This window comes from Aythya marila (genome assembly GCF_965140915.1).
Source record: "Aythya marila genome assembly, chromosome: 16".
Lineage (NCBI taxonomy): Eukaryota > Metazoa > Chordata > Aves > Anseriformes > Anatidae > Aythya > Aythya marila.
In genome coordinates this window covers 3,530,531-3,553,131 of record NC_139057.1, presented here as the reverse complement: position 1 = coordinate 3,553,131, position 22,601 = coordinate 3,530,531, and the positions used below count along the sequence as shown (strand labels likewise).

The following is a 22,601-nucleotide window of genomic DNA, read 5'->3' as shown; positions in this document are numbered from 1 at the left end:
CAATTCTCACGGCTCAGGGCCTGGCGGGTCTTTGGGGAATCAAATGCTGCAAGTGCAATGCCCCCTACTCACTGCAGGCCTGGAAGACTGATTGTAAGCAGTACTGGTTCATGACATAAGTAAACATAACAGAATTAAAATTCACATGTCGCCCATGATTTACCTCAAGGGATGTTCTGTGTGTCTTCTCGCTTACAGCAACCAGCACAAGCAGTAACAAAGTAAAAAGGATCAGCCTTGCCTGCTCTGGACCCTGGAAAAGGGAATTTGGTATCTGACTTGGCATGGCTGCTCAGAAGGGAGGAGATGGGTTTGCTCTCGCTGCTGGAGCAGACAGATCCCCACCTGTTAACAACTGAGCGCTCCCTTCCCGCTCACCTGAGCGGCTCCTGCGCAGCCGCTTGAGCCAGGAATCCTGTGGGAGCCAGCAGAAAGCACAGAGAGGTCAAGAAAGGCCAAGCAACGGCAAAAAAAAATCCCCCCTCATCAGGAGAAAAAAAAAAAAAAAAAAAAAAAAAGCTCCTGGTCTGGGTCAGGGGAACTGCAAGTTTGAAAGAAACAGAACAGAATTCACAAGCAAAGCTATTTCAAACAATAAAAAGGAAAATATATTGGGAGAGAAGATGCACACACTGGCTCAGTGCCAGCTCTCAGCCTCACACCTTTCCAGCTTCCCCCTGGGAAGCACCACAACCAGGCACCCTGCTTCCACTAGATGTTCACGTTAAAACACGGCAGCACTGACCAGGATCCATAAGCAGAAAGGGTGCCACAAGCCATCTCACACCAGGGAGCTAGAATTCTGAAGCCTGGAAGTGAACAGAGATCTTGATCTGCTTTTGGAGGATTTTAGGCAGTTGTAGAGGATTCTACATAGGAGAGGAGACTGTTGCCCCAGCTGTTGAAAGCAAAAAGGATTTCTGCTCAGCCTGCTTAACAGGCTTTATTTTAATACTGCTTTTGCTCCAAGAGCCAGAAAACACTTTGGAGAAAGAACGTCTTTGTTGGAGATTTTACGCCCCAGTCCTTTACTTAAGGTGCAAAATCTCCCAGTAAATGTCACCGGGCCTCCTACCCCTTTCCAACAGTGGCACACCAGCACAACGAAGAACTAGAAGTCCTTGCAGTAAATGATTTTTTTTTTTTTTTTAAATAAAGACTATGTACAGAAGTCCTGAAATCTTCATCTGTTTTTGGAACGCTCTATGAGAAACTTGTGCCAGGCAGCTGAAGCACTGTGTGGCCCCGAGACAAATGGAAGCTGTGCATTTGCTATAAACATGTGTACAAGAAGGACGCAGAAGACATCTCCACCAAGGGGAAGAAAAGGAAGAAACCCATCACAAGTCTCCCTCTGTGTACAGTGAGAATGAACAGGATGCCTTGGAGGAAAACGTCGGCAGCAGTGATATCATCCAGAGACAAGTGAGAGATCTCACAGCAACTGAAACAAGGGTGCAAAAGGAAGAAGGTGAGAAGCTTTTAGCTGAAAATTCTTCTTGGATGACCATAACCCTTACCCCATGCCAGGTTTGGGTAAGCAGCCACTAGAAAAGCTCCATTCCAGAGCAACCACGAGCTCTCTTCTTGGGATTTCATAAATTCGCTCATTAAGAAGGATATTTGAATTAACTAAGCCAGGGAATAAACATCAAATTCACGTGTGCTGACGGCTTTTGCTGGCAGCAGGGAGGTAAGCTCAGCCCATCGGCCTGCAAGGCTTTCCTTCCAGCTGCCTTTCAAAGAGGCTTCCTGCACCACCAGCAGCTCCCGTTACCATTCCAACTCAGTGAAACCAAACGGGAGGCTAGAAACAAGTGTAAGAAGATTTTAGAGTGCTGTGAGGTGCCAGGTGCTGTGCCCTGCTGTACTATGCCCTACAGCGTTCCTTTAGCATGGGGCCAGGCACATTTCCACCCACTGAGCCCAGCCCAGAACTTCAGGTTTGTCACCAAGAAAAGGGATCCCAGGAGAGGGACTGACTTGCCCCTGCAAGCCGGGCCTCATGCCCAGGACCTGAAAGCATCCTGCACGGCTAACTTCTGTGCAGAGCAGGGCCCCGGGGGCCAAGTTTGCAGTGCAAGAGGGAGAGGAAGCAGGCTTATGCCCTGGAAATCCACCACAGGAAAAGACACCTCCTTTTGAGGTGCTTTTCAGCTGGCCAGGGGCTGAAGCGCCCAGCGTGCCCTGTGCCAAGCGACACCTTCGCTTCGGAGCTCGAGGAGCCTGGCACGCGTAAGGTAACCAGCCCAACAGCAGCCAAAACAAATGCTGGCTTTGGCACATCCTGCTGTAATATGAAACTCAAAAAGGAGGCTTCAAGGCACCCAGTAAGCTCTCAGCCTGCTCCCTCACCTAGACACAGCCCTTAGACTGCAGAAGGCACCATCCCGCTGGCCCAGGAGCTCAGCTCAGTGCTCTTCATCTTCTTTTCATCTTCCCAATTTACCAATAACTGCAACTTCTTGTTTATTCATCTTCAAATCCTCTAAAGGGAACTACTTTTTAAGCAGTTAACAGCCCAGATCTCCCTGCTGGGTGGCAGAGGTGAGGGGACGCGGGTGTTTCGTGCTGGTGACCAGGGCAGAGGGGACACCGCGCAGCCTCCGAGCTGCCAGACCTGGCTCACCCCTTCCATGGGGGCTTTCAGCCATAAAGCCTGTTCCTGCTGAAATGAGAATTAATCACCTTTAGGGGCGTAACTCCAAACTCCGCTGTTCTCCAGTGTCCTGGAGCCGCTGCCCAGCCACCTTCCCACCGCAGTAATTAACCCCGGGCAAGCACTGGCACGAAGCTCCCGCTCTCGCATGACGGCGAGCATTCCTCTCCCCGGAGTTGATGATAAAGCACCAGCTATCCATAAACAGCCCTGGGAAGGGCTGGCCCGGGTTCACCTTCACGCAAGGAAGATGTCAGGCGCTGGCAGGGAGCCAGCCATTCATGGTTCTGTAAACCTCCTGAGTTTTGTCAGCTCTGACTCAAATGACCTACTTGGGGGGGGGGGAAATAAATAAGAAATCCATCACACCCTTTCCTCCCCTCCACCCACTGCGGCGCTTAATCACGGCGAGATCACAGGGGACAGTTTCCAGTGAGGGTGAGTCACGGCCTCCTGTCCCTGTGCTCAGTGAGCACAGCACAATGCACAATGGTGTCCCAAAAGCACAGCACCCTGCAGCCCTTCCACCCCATGAAGCCGGCCCCATGCTCCACCGTGGTGCCACGGAGCTGTAGGATGCAGCAGGCAAAGCCACGCGGTCACCCAATCATTCATCCTAAACACGTTAAAGCTTTAGGCATAAAGTCAGGATTAAAAGCAAGGAACAAAAAGAGAGCCTATTCACACTCCCCGCCCCAACAGCTCCTACAATCCATTTCACTTCCCTCCTTGGAGCTGCTTGCCTTAGTTCTGGCTCCCAAATTCAGCTCTTACAAGGGAACCCTCAGTGACTTTTATTCCTCTCCAGCTTTTCACCCTACCAACTCTTCAGAGACAAAGCTCCCCTTCCCAGGAAGGCAGGCACAGACACAGCAGCAGGAGCAGCTCAGATCCAGCCCCCGGCAGATCAGCAGCCACAATCCCTTCCCGTGCCGGGGCAGGAGCTCTGATCTCCCTCGCCAATGAAGTTGTTAAGATTAGGCCACTGCTGGCACTAAGATGACGTGGTGCAAGTATTTAATACACTCCTGACAGCTGGGAGGCCAGCCTGAGTGGGTTTTACTGTTTTTTTTTTTGGATGTTTTAGAAAAGAAAATCTTACCTGCTGGCTGTGAATTATATCCCCCCTCTCTCCTTCCCATAGGATTTTAACAGCCCTGTGAGGAGAGCAAACTCCCCGGCAGCAAGAGCAAAGCCCAACAGGCTTCTTAATTAACTGCCCCTCTCCCAATTGCCACAGCCTTGCCAACTGCTGGAGAAACTCAATTCCAGCTGGTAATTAAGCAGTTACGGCTCAGGAGGGACAACGGCAGCAGGAAAGCACCGCAGCAATGGGACAGGGTTGACACCACAGCCTCCTGTGCCAGCCCCTGCTGAAGGGCTCTGCCATCAGCACGCTGGGCACCAGCAATTCCCCAAAGGGACAACAGCTTTTCGTGGCCATCAGTACCTTAAATTAAAACTTAATTGACCCAAGAGCTACCTACAGGGTTACGTGGAACAAGGAGAGGCCTCGTCAGGCAGCCAAAAAGAAGAGCCCAGCACTCAGACATGCCTCCGAGGGTGTTACCTGCACCTTTCACAGGTATCCAAGGAATTTGCAGAGCCTGGCTGCCAGGTCCACCAGCCCGCTCCAGCACTCACCCCGCAGACCCCACTGGGTCCCAAAAAAATCCTCTTTACCCTCCTCCCTTTCAACCAGCCTCAACTTCAAAAGGAGGAAATTAGCAATTTTCATCTTGTTTCTATTGTCCGACCCACCAAAACAAAGGAGGGAAAAGCAAAGAACTGACTCTCACCAGGAGCATAACCGATTATTAAAGCAATTACGTACAATAAGGGCACGTATTAAGAAGAAGCCACTGAAAATGGGCTGATACTCCAGTTTGTGCTCCTGTTCCAACGAGCTGGGCAAGCACTTACTTTCCAGAAGCAGGAGGGACACCGAGAGATCTGTGAGGCCAGAGGAACTCCCCATCAGATGAGACAAACTGCGGCCAGCACCATGCCAGTCGTGCTACCAACCTCGTATGAGCAATGGCGAGCAAATACAGGGGGTTAGGAGACAAGGTGAGCTTCCAGCAGCTCAGTTTCAGCAGAACTGCAGCCCCCCCAAATTATTCCAGGCTCTGTCTCCCACCACTGCAGCTCTGAGGGCTGCAAACCCACAGATGAGCCAAAATCACCAGCTTGCAAGTGGCTGGCATGGCTGGATGAGCTCTGGCCCGAAGGCAGAAAACTGACAGTGAGTGACAAGGAGGAGGAGAAGCTCTCCAGGAAAGCTGGGCTTTGAGAAGCCCTTTCCTGAGCGCGGCGAGCAAGCAGAAACCACATGGCAGGCTGCCCCTTGGTTGAGGGGGAGGCTGCAAATAATCCACCCCCCAGCACAGCCCTGCCAGCAGGGAGGTTTCTGAGAGCCAGCAGATGCCACCTACGTCGGCTAGCAGGGCCAGCACACTGTGTGCAGCCCCAGAAGGCTTTGCCCACACAGCACTGTGCGATGTATGCTGTGCCCCAGGCAGTCGGGGACATTTTGGTGGGGCTGTGTATTGGCACGCACGGGAGAGAACAGAGCCGGGAGGGTGCTGAGAGGCTCGGAGCAGGCGCTGTGGGACAGCAGGGAGCAGATCAGAGACAATCCTGGGGATTTTGAGTCTCCTTCTCCCCATATCATCCCCCAAACAGAGGTGCTGGGGGCAGTGACGAGGCAGCACAGCACCACCAAGGAAGGGGGATCCCACACAGCAGCTCCCCGTCCCTCAGACCTCGTACCAGTAAGCAGAGCCACGTCCTGCAGCCCCTCAGGCCTCTGGTTTCTGACACTTTCCTCTTTCCTGCAGCTTCGGATGGGACATCTTTCCCGCTGCTTCCCCTAAGCCAAGGAAGGTCTGAGAGAACAGCCTGCTGCCAGAGGAATGGGTTTGGGGCTGAATAGGAGCAGCAGAGGGCTGGCAGTCATTGCTATTACGATGTTAATTCCCTTTGACTTGCCAGCATTAGAGACCGAGCAGCCATTGTCACCCTTTGTCTTTTACAGGAAGATCTTCAGCAGGGCTAGCTGTCTTCAAAGAGCTTTAAACACGCCAGTTAAAGTTTTACAGCACAACCTTAAATTCCTCAGGGCTGTATTTTTGTGTTCTAAAACCTGCACCCCTTCAGGAGCCAGGTACTCCCCCTCTAGGGGAATGGCACCTGTGTGGTACAGGAGATTTTCATGACCCAATTTTTAGGAAAAAAATAAACAGTAACAGCAAATACCACAGATGACAGTTAATACTACGAACAGACAGACGAGGTTTTTCCCTTCCAAGTTTTAACAGAAAATGCCATTAAATGAGGAGGTCTCATCTCAGCCTCACAGCTAAGGCCACTAAAGGACTTCAGAAGCCCAGAAGGGCCGGTCCTCGGCAGCACAGCCTCCAACACACCCAAGCAGGACTTGGCTTACCTGTCCGAGGTCCAGAGTGACGTTGACCTGGTTGAACTCCAGCCCCCGGGACAGCGGGGGGCTCTGCCACCAGCGCTCTGTCCCATCGATGGCGTTGGTTATGGGGTGCGCCTTGTTGCTGTTCGCCGAGGAGCAGATGTCGCAGTACTGGCCCTGGTGGAAAGCACAGAGACAGCACTTAATGGTAGCCAGGAAAACACGACCCACTGTGCCCAGCAGCAGCCCGAGCTCCATGGCCACCAGCCCGTGGCTCCTGTGCTGAGGCTGCCACTCACAGCCCTGCCAATACCCGGAGATCCTGACCTGGGCCATTCAGTCATCCCTACGAACCCAGGCTGCCAGTTCTCCTGTCCAACTCCGCAATCTGTTCCTTGTCAACCCATGATTTCACAAGCACAGTCCTTTCAGCTACGTTTTCAAGCTTAATGGTGTAGCAGCCAAGTCCCTTTTGCTGGTGATGCTTCAATGCAAGGCCCGAAAGGGACAGCCCCTGCTGTCACTTGGCCAGGGACCCCACTGCAATCACTCTCATGAAGTCTTTTCTGCCTTGCTTTTGTGGTGCAAGTGTCTCTGTCAGCTCCCTGGACACGCTGCCAGAAAAAAAAAAAAAAAAAAAACCAACAAAAAACCAACAAACAGCTCTGCAACTTTAACAGCACCTCCTGAGCAGGATCAGACAAAGCCCTGAGCTGTTAAGGGCAATTCTTTCTTTCCTATTTAACGCACAAATGAATCTGACCCACTCGCAAGGAAACCTGCAAGGAACTTGCTTTGTGGAGCCCCCGTTCTGTCACTCGACTTGCTGCTACAGAGCCTGAAAGGGAACTCTGTTGCAGGCGATTTGCCTTTAAAAGCTGCAGCTATTCCCAGCAAACAAGCTGCCCTTGCCTGTCCCAGCTGCAGCCAGCTTTAATATTACACCAGGTACACGATTTCAAGACTGGCAGTCTCCTTCCTGCTTGCTCCACGTGCGCCCCTAGGAGGGCTGAGGCAAGGCACAGCCACCCCAGAGATTTTCCAGATGCCCCAAACTTTGGGAGAGTTGCAGTGCAAAGGGAACTGAGAATTCCCTGCATTCCTCCCCACGGCCATGTTATTTGCAGGCAATTATGCAATGCAAATTGTGCCAGACGAGCACACCTCTTAATTAACTCCCCCAGGAAGGTGGAAACAGCAGATGGGTAGGCACCAGGACAAAGAACAGGGCAGCTGAAACCACGCTGGTGCCAGGCAGGGAGCTCCTGCTGGACGGAGAGCTCAGGATGTGTCCTGCTGGAGCACGCCCCGAGCAAGGAGGGCGAGCAGAGCAGATAAAACTGACCCAGTCCTGAGCACAAACCTCAAGGGGAACCGGTGCAACTGGTTGTGTGGAAAGCTCTGCTGCACGATGCACACCGCTGAGACCAGGAGAAATGAGGAAAGGTTACAAAACGGGGATAAAAAACAAAACCCAAAGTGCTTTCATACTTCAGATTCTTGCTACGGATGCAAAAACTGTTTCGAACCGAGCGTTCGCGCTGATGGGTGGCAGCCAATTCAAGCTTAATAAGAGGGGACTAAAAATTAGGCTCAGCTGCTATACATTTGTAATGCTGATGTTATCCCTCGGCACCGCTGAGCAGCCTGCATGTGTTAGCTGCCAGGGGGCTGGTAACACGTCAACAGCTGAGCTAAGCTTGCTGTTAAAAGCATCACGGCCCCCCCATGCACCAGTTGCTCATTAGTTGTTTCATTAGAGCTGGACCTAGATCTGGTGAGAATCGTTTCCAGTTATTTGTGCATATTAAAGCAAGTTGTGCTCCTGTGCAGCACACCAGGTCTCTCTGGGGAAAGGGAAGCTCTGCCATCAGTGGAGGATTTTAATTAAAAAACAGTTGAGAGGCACTGGGTAGGCGGACAGCAGGTTACCAGAGCAGGAGAGGTGTGGATGGCACCAAGGTATGCCACAGAAAGAGCTTCGGCAGTGCAGGGAAGATGCAAAGCAACTCAGGGAACACAGAACTGCTGCTATCAGAGCAAACTGCAAAGGGAGGGAGATAAGGAGGAGATGTGAATGGAGAGCAGCTTCCTGCAAGGCCTGCTCCTGCTCCCACTCCCATCAATAGGAGCTCTGAAGTTCCCCCCAAGCACAAAGCCTGGCCCGGCACCCCGCTGGCAGGGCTCGCCTCGGGGCAAGCAGATGGCTTTGTCCTGGTTTATCTGGCCTTGCCATGACCCAACCTCTGCTCTCCTCATCTCATTTAGCGGAAAACCACAGGGAGCGTGACCCAGCCCAGGCGGTTTGGGCTGAGGTAAGCGGGGCTGGAAACGGGGTGCAAAAAGCTGTATTGCAGGCAAGGCAAGGAGGTGCTCCACGAGCTGTTACCGGGGCTGTCCTCCCAGATCAACCAGCTGCTCACCCCGAGCTCACCAGGCGTCTCCTGCAAGCTACAGCAGCTTGCCCTAAGAATTACTCCATTTCAGCTGCAGTTAAGCCCCCAAAGCCCAGTACCTTCACACACAGAAGCACGGAAGTGAGGCGTACAGCACTGCAGCCACCCAACCAGCTGTTGTGTGACGCAGCGCAGGATGAAGAAATGCTGCTCACTGCTGAACACAGGGCAGCAAATGCCACAACATTCAGGAATCAAACAGATTCAGACCTCCTCTGTTACACCCAGGCAAGACCTCCCGTAAGCACCAATGCCGCTCAGGTGCAATTCAACACGCAAACCAGAGCCCTGTGGCAGCAGGGCTGAGGTGAGGGCAGGTTTCAAATGAAAGCACCCGAGGTGGTGATGTGAAATCAGTCCGGCTTGTTGCACGTTTTTAAGTTTTAAGGTAATTGCCTCAATTAATGCCAGTAGCTTCCCTTATTGTTGTACTGCTAATCTCCTGAAATCAAGCAATCATCTGCAGCCCCTGCTGGCTTTGGCAGGGCTCAGGAATAGCCCCCGGGGAACTGGGTGGGATGGGGAAGCTCCGAGCACCCCGCTGTGCCTCTGCCCCTGCCTGGGGAGACAGATAGCTTACAAGCATCTTCGGTAAAGCCTGATGAGAAAAATAAACCTGTAATCTCCCCTTTGTCTCAGCTTCAATAGGTGGCTCAAAGGCACTTCTCATTAAGGTGGGCCTGGCCCCGCTGATTAATGAGGGGAAGGAGGGGAGCAAACCTTCCTGGGAGTCCCTTTCAGCGCACCTCAGCACCGCCTCGCCTCACATCCTTACAGGCTGAAAAGCCTCCCGTGGTCAGAAATGCTGTCTTCTGCCAAAGAGCCCTCAATAAAGCAAAGGAAACTCCTTGAAAAGGTTTAGAGCCTTCCCACAAGCTGTGCCAAGAACACTGCGAGTGTCTTTAGGGCAGCATTATCTTAGAAAGCTCAACGATTATCGCCATTTTAACAATATCATGTTTTAAAAGTGCATGAATTCCCTTTCCTAAAAGTCTACGACGATATCAAATGAAAGGCAGAAAACACGACGGCTGCGTTAATGCTTTCCCAAACTTCCCTTCACCGCCACAGCAGGTGGAAATCCCTTGGAGGGTCCCAGGAGGCATTACTCCTGAGTTCCTGATGCAAAGCCCCTTTACACCAGGGCCCCAGCACACACAAACGGCACCGAGCAGGTGAATGGGTAAGGGCAGGCACTGCGGTGGGACACACAAATACCAAGGACGTGTGTGTGGAGCTCCTTATTGCCACTGCAGCCTGCCTAAATTGAACACTTCCCTCCCACCCCCCTCTTTGCTTTAGTCACCGGGTGGTGCCAAAACCCCTCAAGGGGATGAATTGGGAACTCTGACCTCTGCTCCCAGCCTCCTGCTTCCTCCCCTCCCCTCTAGGTGCTGCCTGTGGTCACGGAAAGGAGCCACTACAAAAGGAGTTTTCTAAAGCTTTCAGCCCTACCAAAGAGCACTGGCCTGGGAAGCGGTGCTCAGATCAAAGGATCCTGTGCCGGAGCTGTGCAGGGGACAGGAGGGGACTGCAGCAAAACCTGCAACCAAGGAGCCCTGTACGGCAGCTGGGGGAATTCAGGAGGATTTGCACACCCCGTGGTACCAGGAAAGGGCTGTACGTGGAGGATGAGTTATCCCCGAGGCTGGCACAAGCCCCCGTGGTTTATTTTAGTCACTAGGCCCCGTAGCACAGTGTGTGGGGCCAGCATACAGACAGAAGGAGAGGGATAAACACAGACCCACACCTGCCAGCTTTTCTAAGTAGCCTTATCCTCCTACTTCTGCTTGAGAGGTTATTCACATCTGTTTGTAACTGCACACAGCAGCAGTTCATTCTTTACTTTTCCTTTCTTTTTTATACATTAAAAAAAAAAAAAGTGCATCCCTGTAGGCAAAATGACTTCAGGTAGCTCCCGAGGGTCTCCCCGTACTGCTGCTTAAAGCAAAGCTTGCTCCAGTTGGTGTTTTACAGCACAGCAAAGTGAAACAGATCACTTTTAAACTCTCAGAGGAGACTCCATCAGCTTTTTGCCCTCCAGTAACATCCTCAACAATTTCTCTGACAAACGGGGCAAAATTCCACCTCGTAAACACAAAAGCCAGAAAATTCCTCGTCAGGCACAGGCTCAGGAGAATGCGGCCAGAATGAGAAAAATGCTTCAGAAGCTCATCTTACAACAAAGCCAACCCCAACAAAAGGCCGAGGAAGGCTCTCTCCCAGAAGCTGACGCTTCTCCCTCGCTCCTCATCCCTGCTGCCTTCAGAAGGGACAATCCCATCGCTCTGCTGCAACAGGTGACCTGGCACCACCGACCCCACAAGCAGCACACGCTGGTGGGCAGCAGCTGCTGGCTCTGCAGAGGGTTTCGTGCTGCAGGAGCATTTCGAGGCAGAGTTGCTTCTCCCTGCTCAGGCTGCCCCGAGGGGGGCAGCAGGTCCGGCGTTCCTGCAGCTAAAGCAAGTGTTTTACAAGCCTGTTTACAATTCTTCTTCCTTCTTTTTAAGAGGGCCGGGGCAGTTAAGCTGCACAGCAGTTTTTACACCATCTGCATTCCTGGCTGCGTGCTCCCTCCGGGCTGCTTAAAATGGGACCCCTGAGCTAAGTCACCTGATGCTTGCTTGTAAAACTCTCCTCTTAACTTTCCCTCTGCTCATCCTAATGCCCCAGAGAACACAGGGGGGATTTCAGAGTTAACCCCCCCCAAAGCTAAATATTACCACGTGTGGCACAGCGATTCTCGGGCTGGCAGAGGACTTCAGGGGCTGGCTCACCCAGGCCGTAGGGCCATAAAGAGCCAACCCCTGTGCAAATAACGCCCTGGGAGCCCAGCGAGCCACGCTTCACGTGTTCGACTTCTGGGGAGCCCGGCAAAGCAGAGCACGTGTGCTCCGTGCCCTGGCTGCTCCAGGGGGCTTCCCACAGAGCCCAGCCAGGCTGGAGGGGGGTGCCTGGGGGCACCCCAACCCGCCCCTCACCCCCTCCTGGGGTGCCCAAGCCCCCCATGATCCGGAGGACACCGGCTCTGCATCAACTCCGGCCACATGGGAAAACACCAGTGGGGGTCCTGGGGGTTTGTGCCCCTCACGCAGCCTCCCCCCCTCCTCTGGCACCCACAGCAGGGTGGCAGGGCTGGGACAAGGCAGCAAGGGCCAGAGGGGCACAAAAAGGGGGCTCAGACTCCCTTAGACCCCCCCAACCCTTCCAAAAAGGGGGATCCCGGGGTGCAGCTCCACCACCCCACCCGCGTTACGAGCCTCCCCCTCGCCGCCCTACCTGGATGGTCTGGTTGGGGTCCCCCCCGGCCAGCGGCCCCCCGACCAGCTTGCAGTACAGATCCTCCACGGCTCGGCGGCTGCCGGCTCCCACCGCCTCCTCCCCGCAGGTGGCGGTGGCGGAGATGCGGGTGCCCTCGGCCAGGTTGAAGTAGGGCGGGTGCAGGCTGTGCCCGTTCACGTCTCCGGGGAACGAAGCTGCGGGGCTGGCGGCAGCAGCGGGCGGCACCACCAGCAGCACCAGTACCACCAGTATCCCCAGTAACCCTCTCAACACCCTCCCCGGCCTCTCGCCTCCCTGCTCGGCCTCCCTCGCCATCTTCCCCGGAGGCAGCGGGGGCGAGCAGCGGCTTCCCCCGAGCCCCAGCCCCGGCTGTGCGCCCCGGCGCGCCGCGCCCGCCCTACTTCAGCCCCGGCAGGCGCCGCCTCCGGACCCCCCCCTCGCCCCCCGGAGCCGGCCTCGCCCTGGGAACCCCCCCCCTTAAAGGCTTTAGGGGAGGAGAGGCCAAACGGGGTGAAGCAGGTTTTTTTTTTTTTTTTTGTTGGTTTTTAAGGAATGGAAGGGATAGGATGTTCGCGGGGAACAATGTGGGCATTGTGTCTGCGGCGCGGCGCTGCCGTGGGCTCGCTCGCCGGTGTTTTCAGGGCGTTAATAAACTCCATTAGCCGATAGGTTGGTTTATCTGCAGGAAAAAGCCCTATTACTAATTAACAAAGCGTTAAAAGGTCCCACACAGAACCCGACTTACTCTCCTCGAGAGTAAGAGCTCTCTCCTTACTCTCCTGCTCCCCATCTGCCCCCCCCGGTGCTGTCCCCCCATGGCACGACCTGCAAGGGCAGACGGGTTGGTGGAAGGCACCTTTGGGGTAAGAAACTGAACTCTGCAGTTAGTTGTACGCATCCCCAAAGCAGTGAGTTATATGCATCACCCAAACAGCAAAACACATCACCAAAACAGTCAGTTACACACACCACCAAACCCATCAGAAACATGCTTTGATTTTCCACCACGTGCAAGCTCCTCTTCAATTCCCAAATCAAGCAATACGCTGTTCTGATAAAAGGTGTGCCTGAACTGCCTCGTGCTCTTTCTTTACACTAAGAAAATACAGAATAAATCAACTGAGATCAGGCCTGGACTCCAGACATTGGAGACCTGTCGTGTCTGAACCCCGCACCACAAGCACCACAAGCTCCTAAGTGTGCCCAGGTCCTCAGAGGCTGCTGCTGAGCATTTGCCCACCGCCTCTCATCGCCATCTCCGTGTCCTTTTGGTGGCCAGTTTGCAGGAGCCATCCTGCTGAGAAAAGTCACTGCTGCCTGTCCCCGGGCACGCACAGCCCACGCTGCACCAGGACACCAGGGCTGAGCGCAGGGTGCTGCAGGGTGCCCGCTGCCACACGGCCAGCAAGCACTGACCACAGCCTCCAAACCCCTTCAGCTCCACAGGGTTCCTAAAGGGCTTCCAGGCGTCTTTAACCCATTCCTGCTCATCTCTTTGGAGGTTTTCCCCCTGCTTTTCCCACTTAATGCCGGGTCTTACTACTTAGCAGGTGAATATATAATTTAAAAGCTAAATAGAACCCTTGAAAACAAATTATTTTAAAAAGCACGGGCAGCCTTTGCCCTTTGAAGTCCACATTAAGGTGGGCAGCTTGCTCTGGGGAACGTGGAACAACCACCTCTGAGTGTACCACCTCTGATCTGCAGTAATGGTTAACTAACGTGTTTATGGACAGGAAACCAATACGCCACAGAGCTGGAATTAAAACTTCCTCAAACTTTATCTAACGCCATATTTCATTAGCTGCTTATACCCCATGGCATCTGCGAATACATGAAAGGAGTTAACAAGGAAAGCAGGGCACAGATTAAGAAAATAGCTTTCTCCCACCCCCACAAGATTGTTACAAGGCAAAACACTCGGGCCAGTCTAATATCTGTAATCCCTCTAGTGGTAATGTTGTGGCACGTAATTAATCACCCCTCCAAAAGGCAATTAAAGGAAGTGAACAATCCATCCAGAGCGAAATCACAGCTAGCACGTGGGTTTTGTGGCACAGGCTCAGCAGCACCCTGCAGGAAAAATGCCCCTTCTGCAGCCCGAGCTGGCCTCAATCAGCCGCAGAGCTACTCTGCAACAGCAGCTCAGGGACTGGAAACACGCCGGGGCCACCTGTATGGGAGTGCTCAGGGAAGCAAGGGAAATGCTTTAAAGAAAGAGGTTTCTGAGTGTTTGTTTTTTTCTTCTCAAATCACTAAAAGAAAGGGGCAGTGGGTTTATAATGGAGCTAAACACCCAATTTTGAGGTTAACCAAAAAGCTGAGGTTACCAGGCTTGAAATCCCATCCCGATGCCAGCCACTAACAGGAAAACAAGGCAGGATGTATTTGCTAATCTGGCCCCGACACAAGTCCCCTGGCCACACATCTCACCCGAGAGCCACCAGCAGCAACCATCGCAGGTGACACAGGCAGACAAAGAACACTCTGCTCCCAAAAAGACCTCCCTGGTCTACAACAGCTGGAAATCTGGTTGAACACCAAAGCCTTTCTTCCATTTAGGAAGCTTTTTTAAAGCACTAAATTCAACAGCTCTGGACATTTACTATTCACGTTATCTACTCCTGTTCCCCTTTGAATTTTACTAGCGTCTTGAGCCAAGCAATGGTGCTTCTTCGCTTGGCTTCATGAAGCTGTGGTGATAGACTCTCACACTGGAGGTGCTGAAGCAGAAAAGACCTCTCCGTTTAAATCCAATCCACCACCGACTGCAGAAAGAACTGAAAAAATCCCGCCCCTGGCAATCCTGCTCAACAGTTCTCCCAAACTACGTGTAGCGACATGACTTCAGCCAGGCTGCTATCCATCTGCAGCCACTAAAGGCATCTGAATTCCACTGGAGTTTTTCGTTTTGCCTTCCTAAAAATTGTAGAACCATGAAGAGCTTTCCAAGAAGCTGCCACCAGAAACCACAAACCTGAAGAAATGCCAGCATTTGGGGAGGGTGATGGGAAAGAAAGAGCTTCAGAGAGGTCTGAGAACAAATGTAAGGCTTGGGCTCCCCAAAGCTTACCTCAGTTAGGGAACCCAGTTTCTAAACCTGAACAAAGATTCATCAAATTGCAGTCACCAGCCTTCCTATCTACTTGTCCCCTTTTAACCTCTGCATGTCCCACAGACAGAAGTGAGGCCGATCGAGTAATCCGGTGGGAATACCAACAGGTTCTGCTTGCTGGTAATAAATTAACTGGCTTTGTGTTGTCTATTACACAGAGAAATTACACAGAGAAAGCAAAGAAGCTCCACACTCTGAGAAAACCAACGTATGGCCAGTGGAAGGAGAAGTGTTGCCTTCCTGCACAGGACTTCCTAGCAAGGTAGCACTACATTCAGAGCTGTCAGTGCAAGCAGGGCCTGAGCCAAGAGAAATAACCCAGCATATGGTTTCTGTACCGTGCATTATGTGGGGTCAGGAACATGTTGTCTTAAGGCAGATTTAATTACTTTTCTACTACTCTGCTGCAAGCGGTGTGAAGGAATGTGTTTCCTGAGCTTTGCTGGGTGGTGACCTAACAACATGGCACCTACATCACCATTTTCATAAGCAGGTCATGTCCCGACACACGTGCGTCAAGATCAGCTACTAGATGCTGCGAATTAATTCCACATGAGCTGGAACTGAACCAGCACAAGCCACCAGAGCAATCAATAGCCTTCAAGCACGCCTCCAGCTTCATAATTTTACAGGCTGTACCTGAGAGGACTGTAAAACAGCACAAAGCAGAAGACATCAGCAGGTTTCGAGTCCCTGTCTCCCAGTGTGCTTGCATTGGGTTTGCTCAGCTCGAAGAAGCGTGAAGAGGAGCTCCCTGTTCACACAGCCCCCCCCACGCCTGCACACACAGACAGTTGTGCAAACAGCCCCCAAACAGCGACTCAAAGTACATTTTCCCTGTTTGTTCTCCAAACTGACAGCTCAATTACAGCTTCTTCAACCCTCCTGCATCTTGGGGGATTGGGCACGGTTTGGGTCTGCGCTGGGAAATGGCTGCAAAGCTTCGCTGAAGGCATGAGGAATTTGAGCACGATCTGCCTCGCTTTCTCAGCCTTGTTCTTAGGAATGCACAAAGCCGAAGGCCAGAAGGGGTGAGCAGACTCCCCACACTGCTTAATCTGCCCCTCTACTGCAAGCCATAATATTCTATACTGTGGTGTTATACAAGCACCCTCTACTTTGATTAAAATACTCCCAATGCTGGTTTTGCAATGTTAGCAGAAGCACAGTTAAAATTGGACAAACCCTACCAAAGCAGCCTGATACAGTGATGCAATGGGAAACAGCTCTTGGAAAGGCAATCTCCTTTGTATCTCCTCAAAACTGAATTGCATTATGTGAAAATGAAAACTCCTAAAACTCAGAAGCTCCAAAAAAGCAAGAGCAGGATTAAAAGACATCTGGAATTAATAGCTTTTTTTCCCCTTTGTAAAATCCCTTTAATGTATCTTATCTTTATTTCCTGTACAGCGTTCCCACTTCGACATTCATTCAAATTTGAGAAAGACTATTTTGATTCATAGCTGGTCAATTCGCCATGCCTGGGCAGCACCTTTTAGTTAAAAACAAACAAAAAAAAGGCACGCATCTGTGTTTTGTCTGCGGAGGACACTTGCACGAATAGATCAAGAGGTTTCATAATCTAGCAGGACATGTTACTCTACACCAGAGAATTCAATTCACTTTAAGGTCAGCCTGTACCTTCCCTGTAATCAACTGCTTCCAAAACCCTCCCAAAGCCAGAACAGGTGTTTCATTCATGCTGTCTGTCTACCTGGCAAGGGCCCAAATACTTTCCTTTAAAGCCCGACCTCCATATTACTCCGGCGTGCACTGAAAACGTGCGCGTGTGCCGTCTGCTAGGCATGCTTTAGGCTTGGTCATCGTTAGCTACGTGTTTTTTTTTTTGCACAAATCTAACAGGAGCACAGCTGCTTTTTATGTTAATAACTAAACCACGCTTTAGATTTACGCCACACGGCTCTCCCTTCAGCCAGAATGGCCCTGAAGGGCCCTGCGGATTTAACGAGCTGACATGTCAGCAGAGATCAGCTCACCCACCAGAAAAGTGCGGCTACTTCTAGGGTGAGGCACGGTGGCTGCGCAGCACCGCAGGAGAACGGAGGCTACCGGGTCAAATCGAAGCCCCAGAGGAAGCAGGGGGATGAGCAAATGTGCTTGGGATGAAAAGCAGCAGTGATGGGAGCTAATGCAGCCCCTCGAGTGTGGACAAGCAGTGGGGGAAGCCAGAGACGCACAGACAGAACAGGCTGGTACTGCCTGCACCCAGGGTGGGACGGATCCAGCACTGCACGAGGGCGACTGACTCAAGGCTGACTCAGAGAACAGGATTTCTCCTAGCCTGTCACTGTAACTTCTTGGAATACCAGGAAGTTCACTCTCCCACAGATGACTTCACCCGCACTTGTCCCTGTGCCCTGTGGCTATGTGCAGGAATATTCTTCAGGCACGGGGGCATGACAGACCCCTGCTGCCCTCTAGAAAGATCAGATCCCATCCCGTTTTTCAAAACCCAGGTGGTGATGATCAGGTGCAAGGTTCTTCGGGGATCTCAGAAAGAATAGTTGGCACTTCTACTGCACATCCACACATTTTTTTGTTGCTGCAGTGGGAGGAGTAATTCATGCCAACAAGGACTGCTTGGGCGAAATCATCCGCTGCATTTCCATTCAAGGGGTTTCTTTTCTCCTAGCCGTTCTTGAGAGCTCGTGCTAATGTCACAAATAACTCTGGAAACAATGGGTCCTGGAGCAAGTTAGTAGCTAGCATAGCTAAAGGAAGATCTCACCCAGATGAGAAAGGCAAGGCACAGCTGACTGCTGCATAGTTTCCCTCTGCCTGCCCTGCCCCTGTGACTGCGTTTTCATTAACTGTGCCTCCATTCAGCTGGAAAGCTGCGGGTTTGCTTACATCAGGGAAAAACTCTGATTTTATTAGCACTACTAAACCAGCACAAAACAGAGCTCGTGGGCTGTTTGCTAGGTTACTGCAGCACAGCACGGACACAAATTACACCTGCTCCCCAGGACAGCACAGAGCTGCTGCTATGAGAACAGCTCCTGCCTCCCAGCTGGCCTTTTGTCAGTAACTTTTCACCTACACCTGGGGACTTGGAGGTCAGATTTCTTTCCTGTAGTCAGAGTGATTCAGAACTGCTTATCTGATTGTGTTTGGGGAATCTTTCTACTTACAATCTAAACTTGACCGGAGGGGTGTGCTCAGATCCGTGTGACAGCCGCAGGTTGCTTGTTTTGCCTTTGTGCGCCGTGGCTGTGCCTCACCTGCCCAGACACACACGCTGCGATGCTCCCCGGGGTGCTGCCCTCCAGCACCAGCTGAAATCTCCACCAGCCCACCATGCCTGCACTAACTCCCTGTGAAAACAAGGAGACAGGTGCCCACTGGTGCCTCTTGCTAACTGGAGTCCCAACACAGCAAGGACACGTTCAAATACTCTTCTGATCTCCGCAGTGTGAACATGCTTGGGTCCTGTTAGGGCTAACTCTCATTTATCAGATCACACAGAGCCAGTTTCCCCAGGACTGATGAGACCTAAACCGTGCCTTAAAGCCCTACCACTATCAAATTCTAGTACATGGACTTGATAAACAGGCTACCTTCTCTGCCAGCCAGGATAATAGGATTGGTATTTTCCTATGAAGTCCCATTTCTTTAATGATAAATTACAGATGATTAATGAAAAGTGTCATTAGGGACAAAAAAAAACAGGCCTCAGCAACATTTCAAGAACCAAGCTCATCCCACAGGAAGGGTCATCTCAGCAGATATACCAGACCAGAAGATATCCTTTGGTTTGTATGTGTGTTTTGCCAGCTTAGGGGGATGCCCAGCCTAAAACACCCTGGCTGTCAGGAATAGCTCTCATGTCAGTCATAAGGATAAGAATTAGAGGGATGTGCACGGACCTAGCAATGCAATAGACTTATTGAACAAACACTTAAATTTGGGATCTCCCTGCTACCTCCAATCAGCAGCATTTAAAAAAGCACCAAGCTGAATGAAGCGGGGAAGCCACGTTCTGGCTGTAAAGCTCCAGTTTTTTGCCGCTCCTCAGCAGCTTTTCTAATTGCTCTGCACATGTTTTCCCAGATGAAATCAGAACCGTGGGTCTTATAAACAGTGCCAGCTGGTAAAGAGGTTAGATGCAGTCTGAAAAAAAAAAAAAAAGGTTGAAATGAAGCAGTTCAAAAGCAGTTTCAAAGCAGTTTTTGAACGTGGGAAATAACCTTATTCCCCAAGTCCAGGAAATTGAATGGCTGGTACCAGTGACACTGGTGTAGGGAGGACGTGGGGTCTCTGCCACCCCAGCAGGCTGTGCTGGGTCAGCAGGCAGCCAGGGGGATTTGGCTGAGGGATGGGAAGCAAGGAGCAGCCACCCTGACAGGAGTTACCCTTACTGTAACCTTCTGCAGACAAACCACTGAGATAAAAACCAGTCTCGATGCAGGGCTTTTGCATTTTCTTCTCACTCCAGAAAGGGCACGGGCAACAGAAGGTGTGGGAGAGGGCAGCTCCTCTGGAGTAACAAAGATCAACGCGGACACACAGGAGTCAGCACCCTGGTTTTGCACCACCACCACCAAATGCCCTTGTGTTTGCATTACTTTGATTTGAGCATGAGGAGACATCCATACCTGCATTGCCACTTCAGAGCTGGAAAGAGGGAGATTATTTATGGCCCAAGACACTCCACAGGGCACAAGGAAGTGACGGGTGACAGAGTTTAGCTCCAGCTGCACATTGTGGGTTTTGCCTATGGAGAATGCTTTGCCTTTTTATTTTTTTATTCTTCCCGGGGATGCACTCAATCCAAGCACAATATTGACAATAAACTCTTCTTTCCGAGATTCCCAGTCCTAATCCGTGGGACTTGGAGAGGGCGAAAGCATTGTAATGAAATATTAGCAAGAGTTGCCTTGGTAACTGCCCAGATGAAGCCCTCTTATATTCACTGAAGTTCTCCCAGCGTGACTAATACCTCCTGGGCTATAGTTACACCACTCCGAACGCCCTGAATGCACGACCAAGTAAGCAGAGCAAACACACTCAGGCCCCATTTACACAGTTATGGCTTAATCTGATTATTTTGTACTTTGACTGAGTGCAGGGGAAATTTGCAGGGCTTCACTTTGCAATCGTCCCTTCGCTTTCATCTTGCACTTCTCGCTAATTCAAGCTAATATTTCCCATCCGGCGTTTCCTAAGGCAGAACAAACCCCAGCCTAACAGCTGAGCGCAAACTGCACTCATCTGTTAAAATGCATTTAGCAACATTTTCTTTCCCCTGCTAACCTTATCAGCGAGCGTAGCAGGTGAGGAATGTGGAGGGCCCTCGTGCAATGCAAAGCAAGGAGCGCTGCATGCACGGCCCTCACCAGCCCCTCGGCAGCAAAATTCAGCTCACAGTTTTCAGCAACATAAAACCATCGGTGTGAAAGAAAAGCAGCAGAACCCCAGGACACAGGGAAAGGCACCGGCAGAGATCCTTACCTGACCTGAACAAGCCACCTTTTCCCATCACTTCCCTCTCTGCAAGCTCCCAGGCACCGCATGCACGCTGTTACACTTCTGATGGGTGGAATCCGAATTGCTCAGGTACGTGCCCTTGGCCACGTAAAGCTTAAGGCTTGCACAGATCAGAGATTTTCTTTTGCTTGAGTAGGGACCTGCAAAGATATCCCCCGAGCTGCAGTGCCGCTGTTCCCCAAGAGGCTGGGACGGTCCCACATATACAGGACCGTGACAGCAGAGGGAACATGAGTGGCTCCTTTGTAAACCACAGCTGACAGCAGCAGGGTGCTATCACCACTCCAAACTCAGGCTCTCTCCGTGCACTGGCTCCCTCCATCCCAGCCATCCAGATAACCCTTTATTTTCCTGTTGCAAAGCTCCTTTCACTGACAGAACTGAGGATTTAGAGGTCCCTGAGAGGATAACTCTGCACCCCTGCTCTTCATAACCCACAGTCCAGCTCTTGCTGCTGGGAGTACAGGTCTGACAATTTGCTTCCCTGAGTGGGATCAGGGGCACAGCGCCTGCGAGAGGGGAAGACTGGCAAGACCAAGAGTTGTCACATATTTTCAGTGTTTTGGAAATGCATAAAATGTGTTCATTTGGGGAATCTCAGAATTCAGACACCTATTTTTTTCCAGCACAAAAAGCTTCCAAGATTCCTTTTGTAGACGTGAGAGAGGGCAACTGCAATATCAGGGGCAGGCAGAGCGACAACATGCGCTCTGATTTCCTTTCTTTGGTTAAATGGGGGAATGTCAGTAGCTCTCCAAGCATTTGAGCTGAAAGGCTGAGGACAGCTCAGCTAACACCCTGTAACTCCTGTGTGGTGACCACTGAGCTATATCCTATTGCAGCTACACGATGACTTGAGTCTCCACACCTGCCTGTGGGCTTTCATCTCCGAGTGGGCCACGAGCCATAACCACGTCCTCTGCAGGAATTAGCCTCGGCCAGTTAAGGCCTTGCTTTCCTGGTGAAAGCAAAAGGTCACAGCAGATTTTGATCTCCTTCCTGCAGCTCAGGGTGTGTGGCAAAGGGCTGCTGCGATGCTGCAGCTGTGGTTCTGCAGACAAGACACTGAAAAGGCTTGGAAAGAGGCAGCGCAAGGTTTGCTACCAGAAGAGGGGATGCAGAACAGGGGCATTTTGGCTGCGATATTTGCCTGACTGGTGAGTAAAAACTGCAACCTGCACAGGATATTCACACCTCCTGGTGCCTGCCTGGGTTGTGCCCATCACAGCATATTGCTGAAAAAACAAATTATTCAGCAAAGAGGAACAACGGATACAGCAGCACAGCCTCTCCTGGCACCAAGGGCTCATGCACAGTTCGGTTCTGTGCTGCATGCATGGATGGGCTCCTCAGAGTCAATTTATAGGGGATACACGGGAACATTACTGCTCACTCCTAAGCCTTTCACCAGCACCAACTGGCTCACCCTGTTAGTGCCCAGCACAGCCTGGGCGTGCTGCAGTAAAGGTGGCATTTACACCTTTCGTCAGTGTTTGTCCCTTCCACGTAGCACGAGCTGCTTTTTACACCCGTGTCCACCACAGATAAGAACTCGCCATAGTTTGGGCTCCATATCAGGAAAAGATTTTACATATTTCCATTGTCACAGGCATTAATCTGAAATCTAAATTACTTCCTATTTGGGAAAACATCTGAGCTTTTTCCATGCACATTATTCCTCCAGTAGCTTAATAGGAACAGCTAGCTATTTGACACTTAAAAATATTCCCCCCCCCCAGTAGGAAAAGATATCAAATAGGAAAATAGGAGCTTCCTCCAAAGCAGAAGAGCTGTTAGCCTGTTTCTAACACCCCGGAGAAAGATGGTGCCACAGCCAAGAACCTGGGCTACAGCTGAGGCTCAAATCCCTTCCCTGCTAGCTTCCTGCATTACCCTGGACACATCATGTAGCTTTATCTTTGCGTCTCATCACCAACTCAAAATCAAAAGTAGTAGCAGTCACAGTGGGGTGTTATGAGAATAAAAGCTGTGAGAGCTGCGCTCAGCCATCAGCTGGTGATGGACTTTTAACTTTGGTAAAACCAGCTAAGCCCTGCTTGATTTTTTATGTCAAATAAACTGCAGTGAATATCCCACACGTGCGGTCAGGCCTCTCCAAGTCACCTTCCTGGAGATTAAATAGCAAGCACAAAAACT

At 51.4% G+C, this 22,601-nt stretch overlaps 1 protein-coding gene across 1 annotated transcript in view; it reads right to left on the bottom strand.

The window, feature by feature from the left end:
• Nucleotides 1-12,136, bottom strand: part of LOC309884430 (laminin subunit alpha-5-like) — a gene marked incomplete at both ends in the record, with an annotated part of 52,285 nt that extends 40,149 nt beyond the window's left edge. The window contains 2 exons of the mRNA XM_082773384.1: nucleotides 6,108-6,260; nucleotides 11,819-12,136. Of these exons, the coding sequence (XP_082629510.1) occupies nucleotides 6,108-6,260; nucleotides 11,819-12,136 (471 nt within the window). The remainder of the gene's footprint in view (nucleotides 1-6,107; nucleotides 6,261-11,818) is intronic.
• Between the last annotated feature and the right edge of the window lie 10,465 nt (nucleotides 12,137-22,601).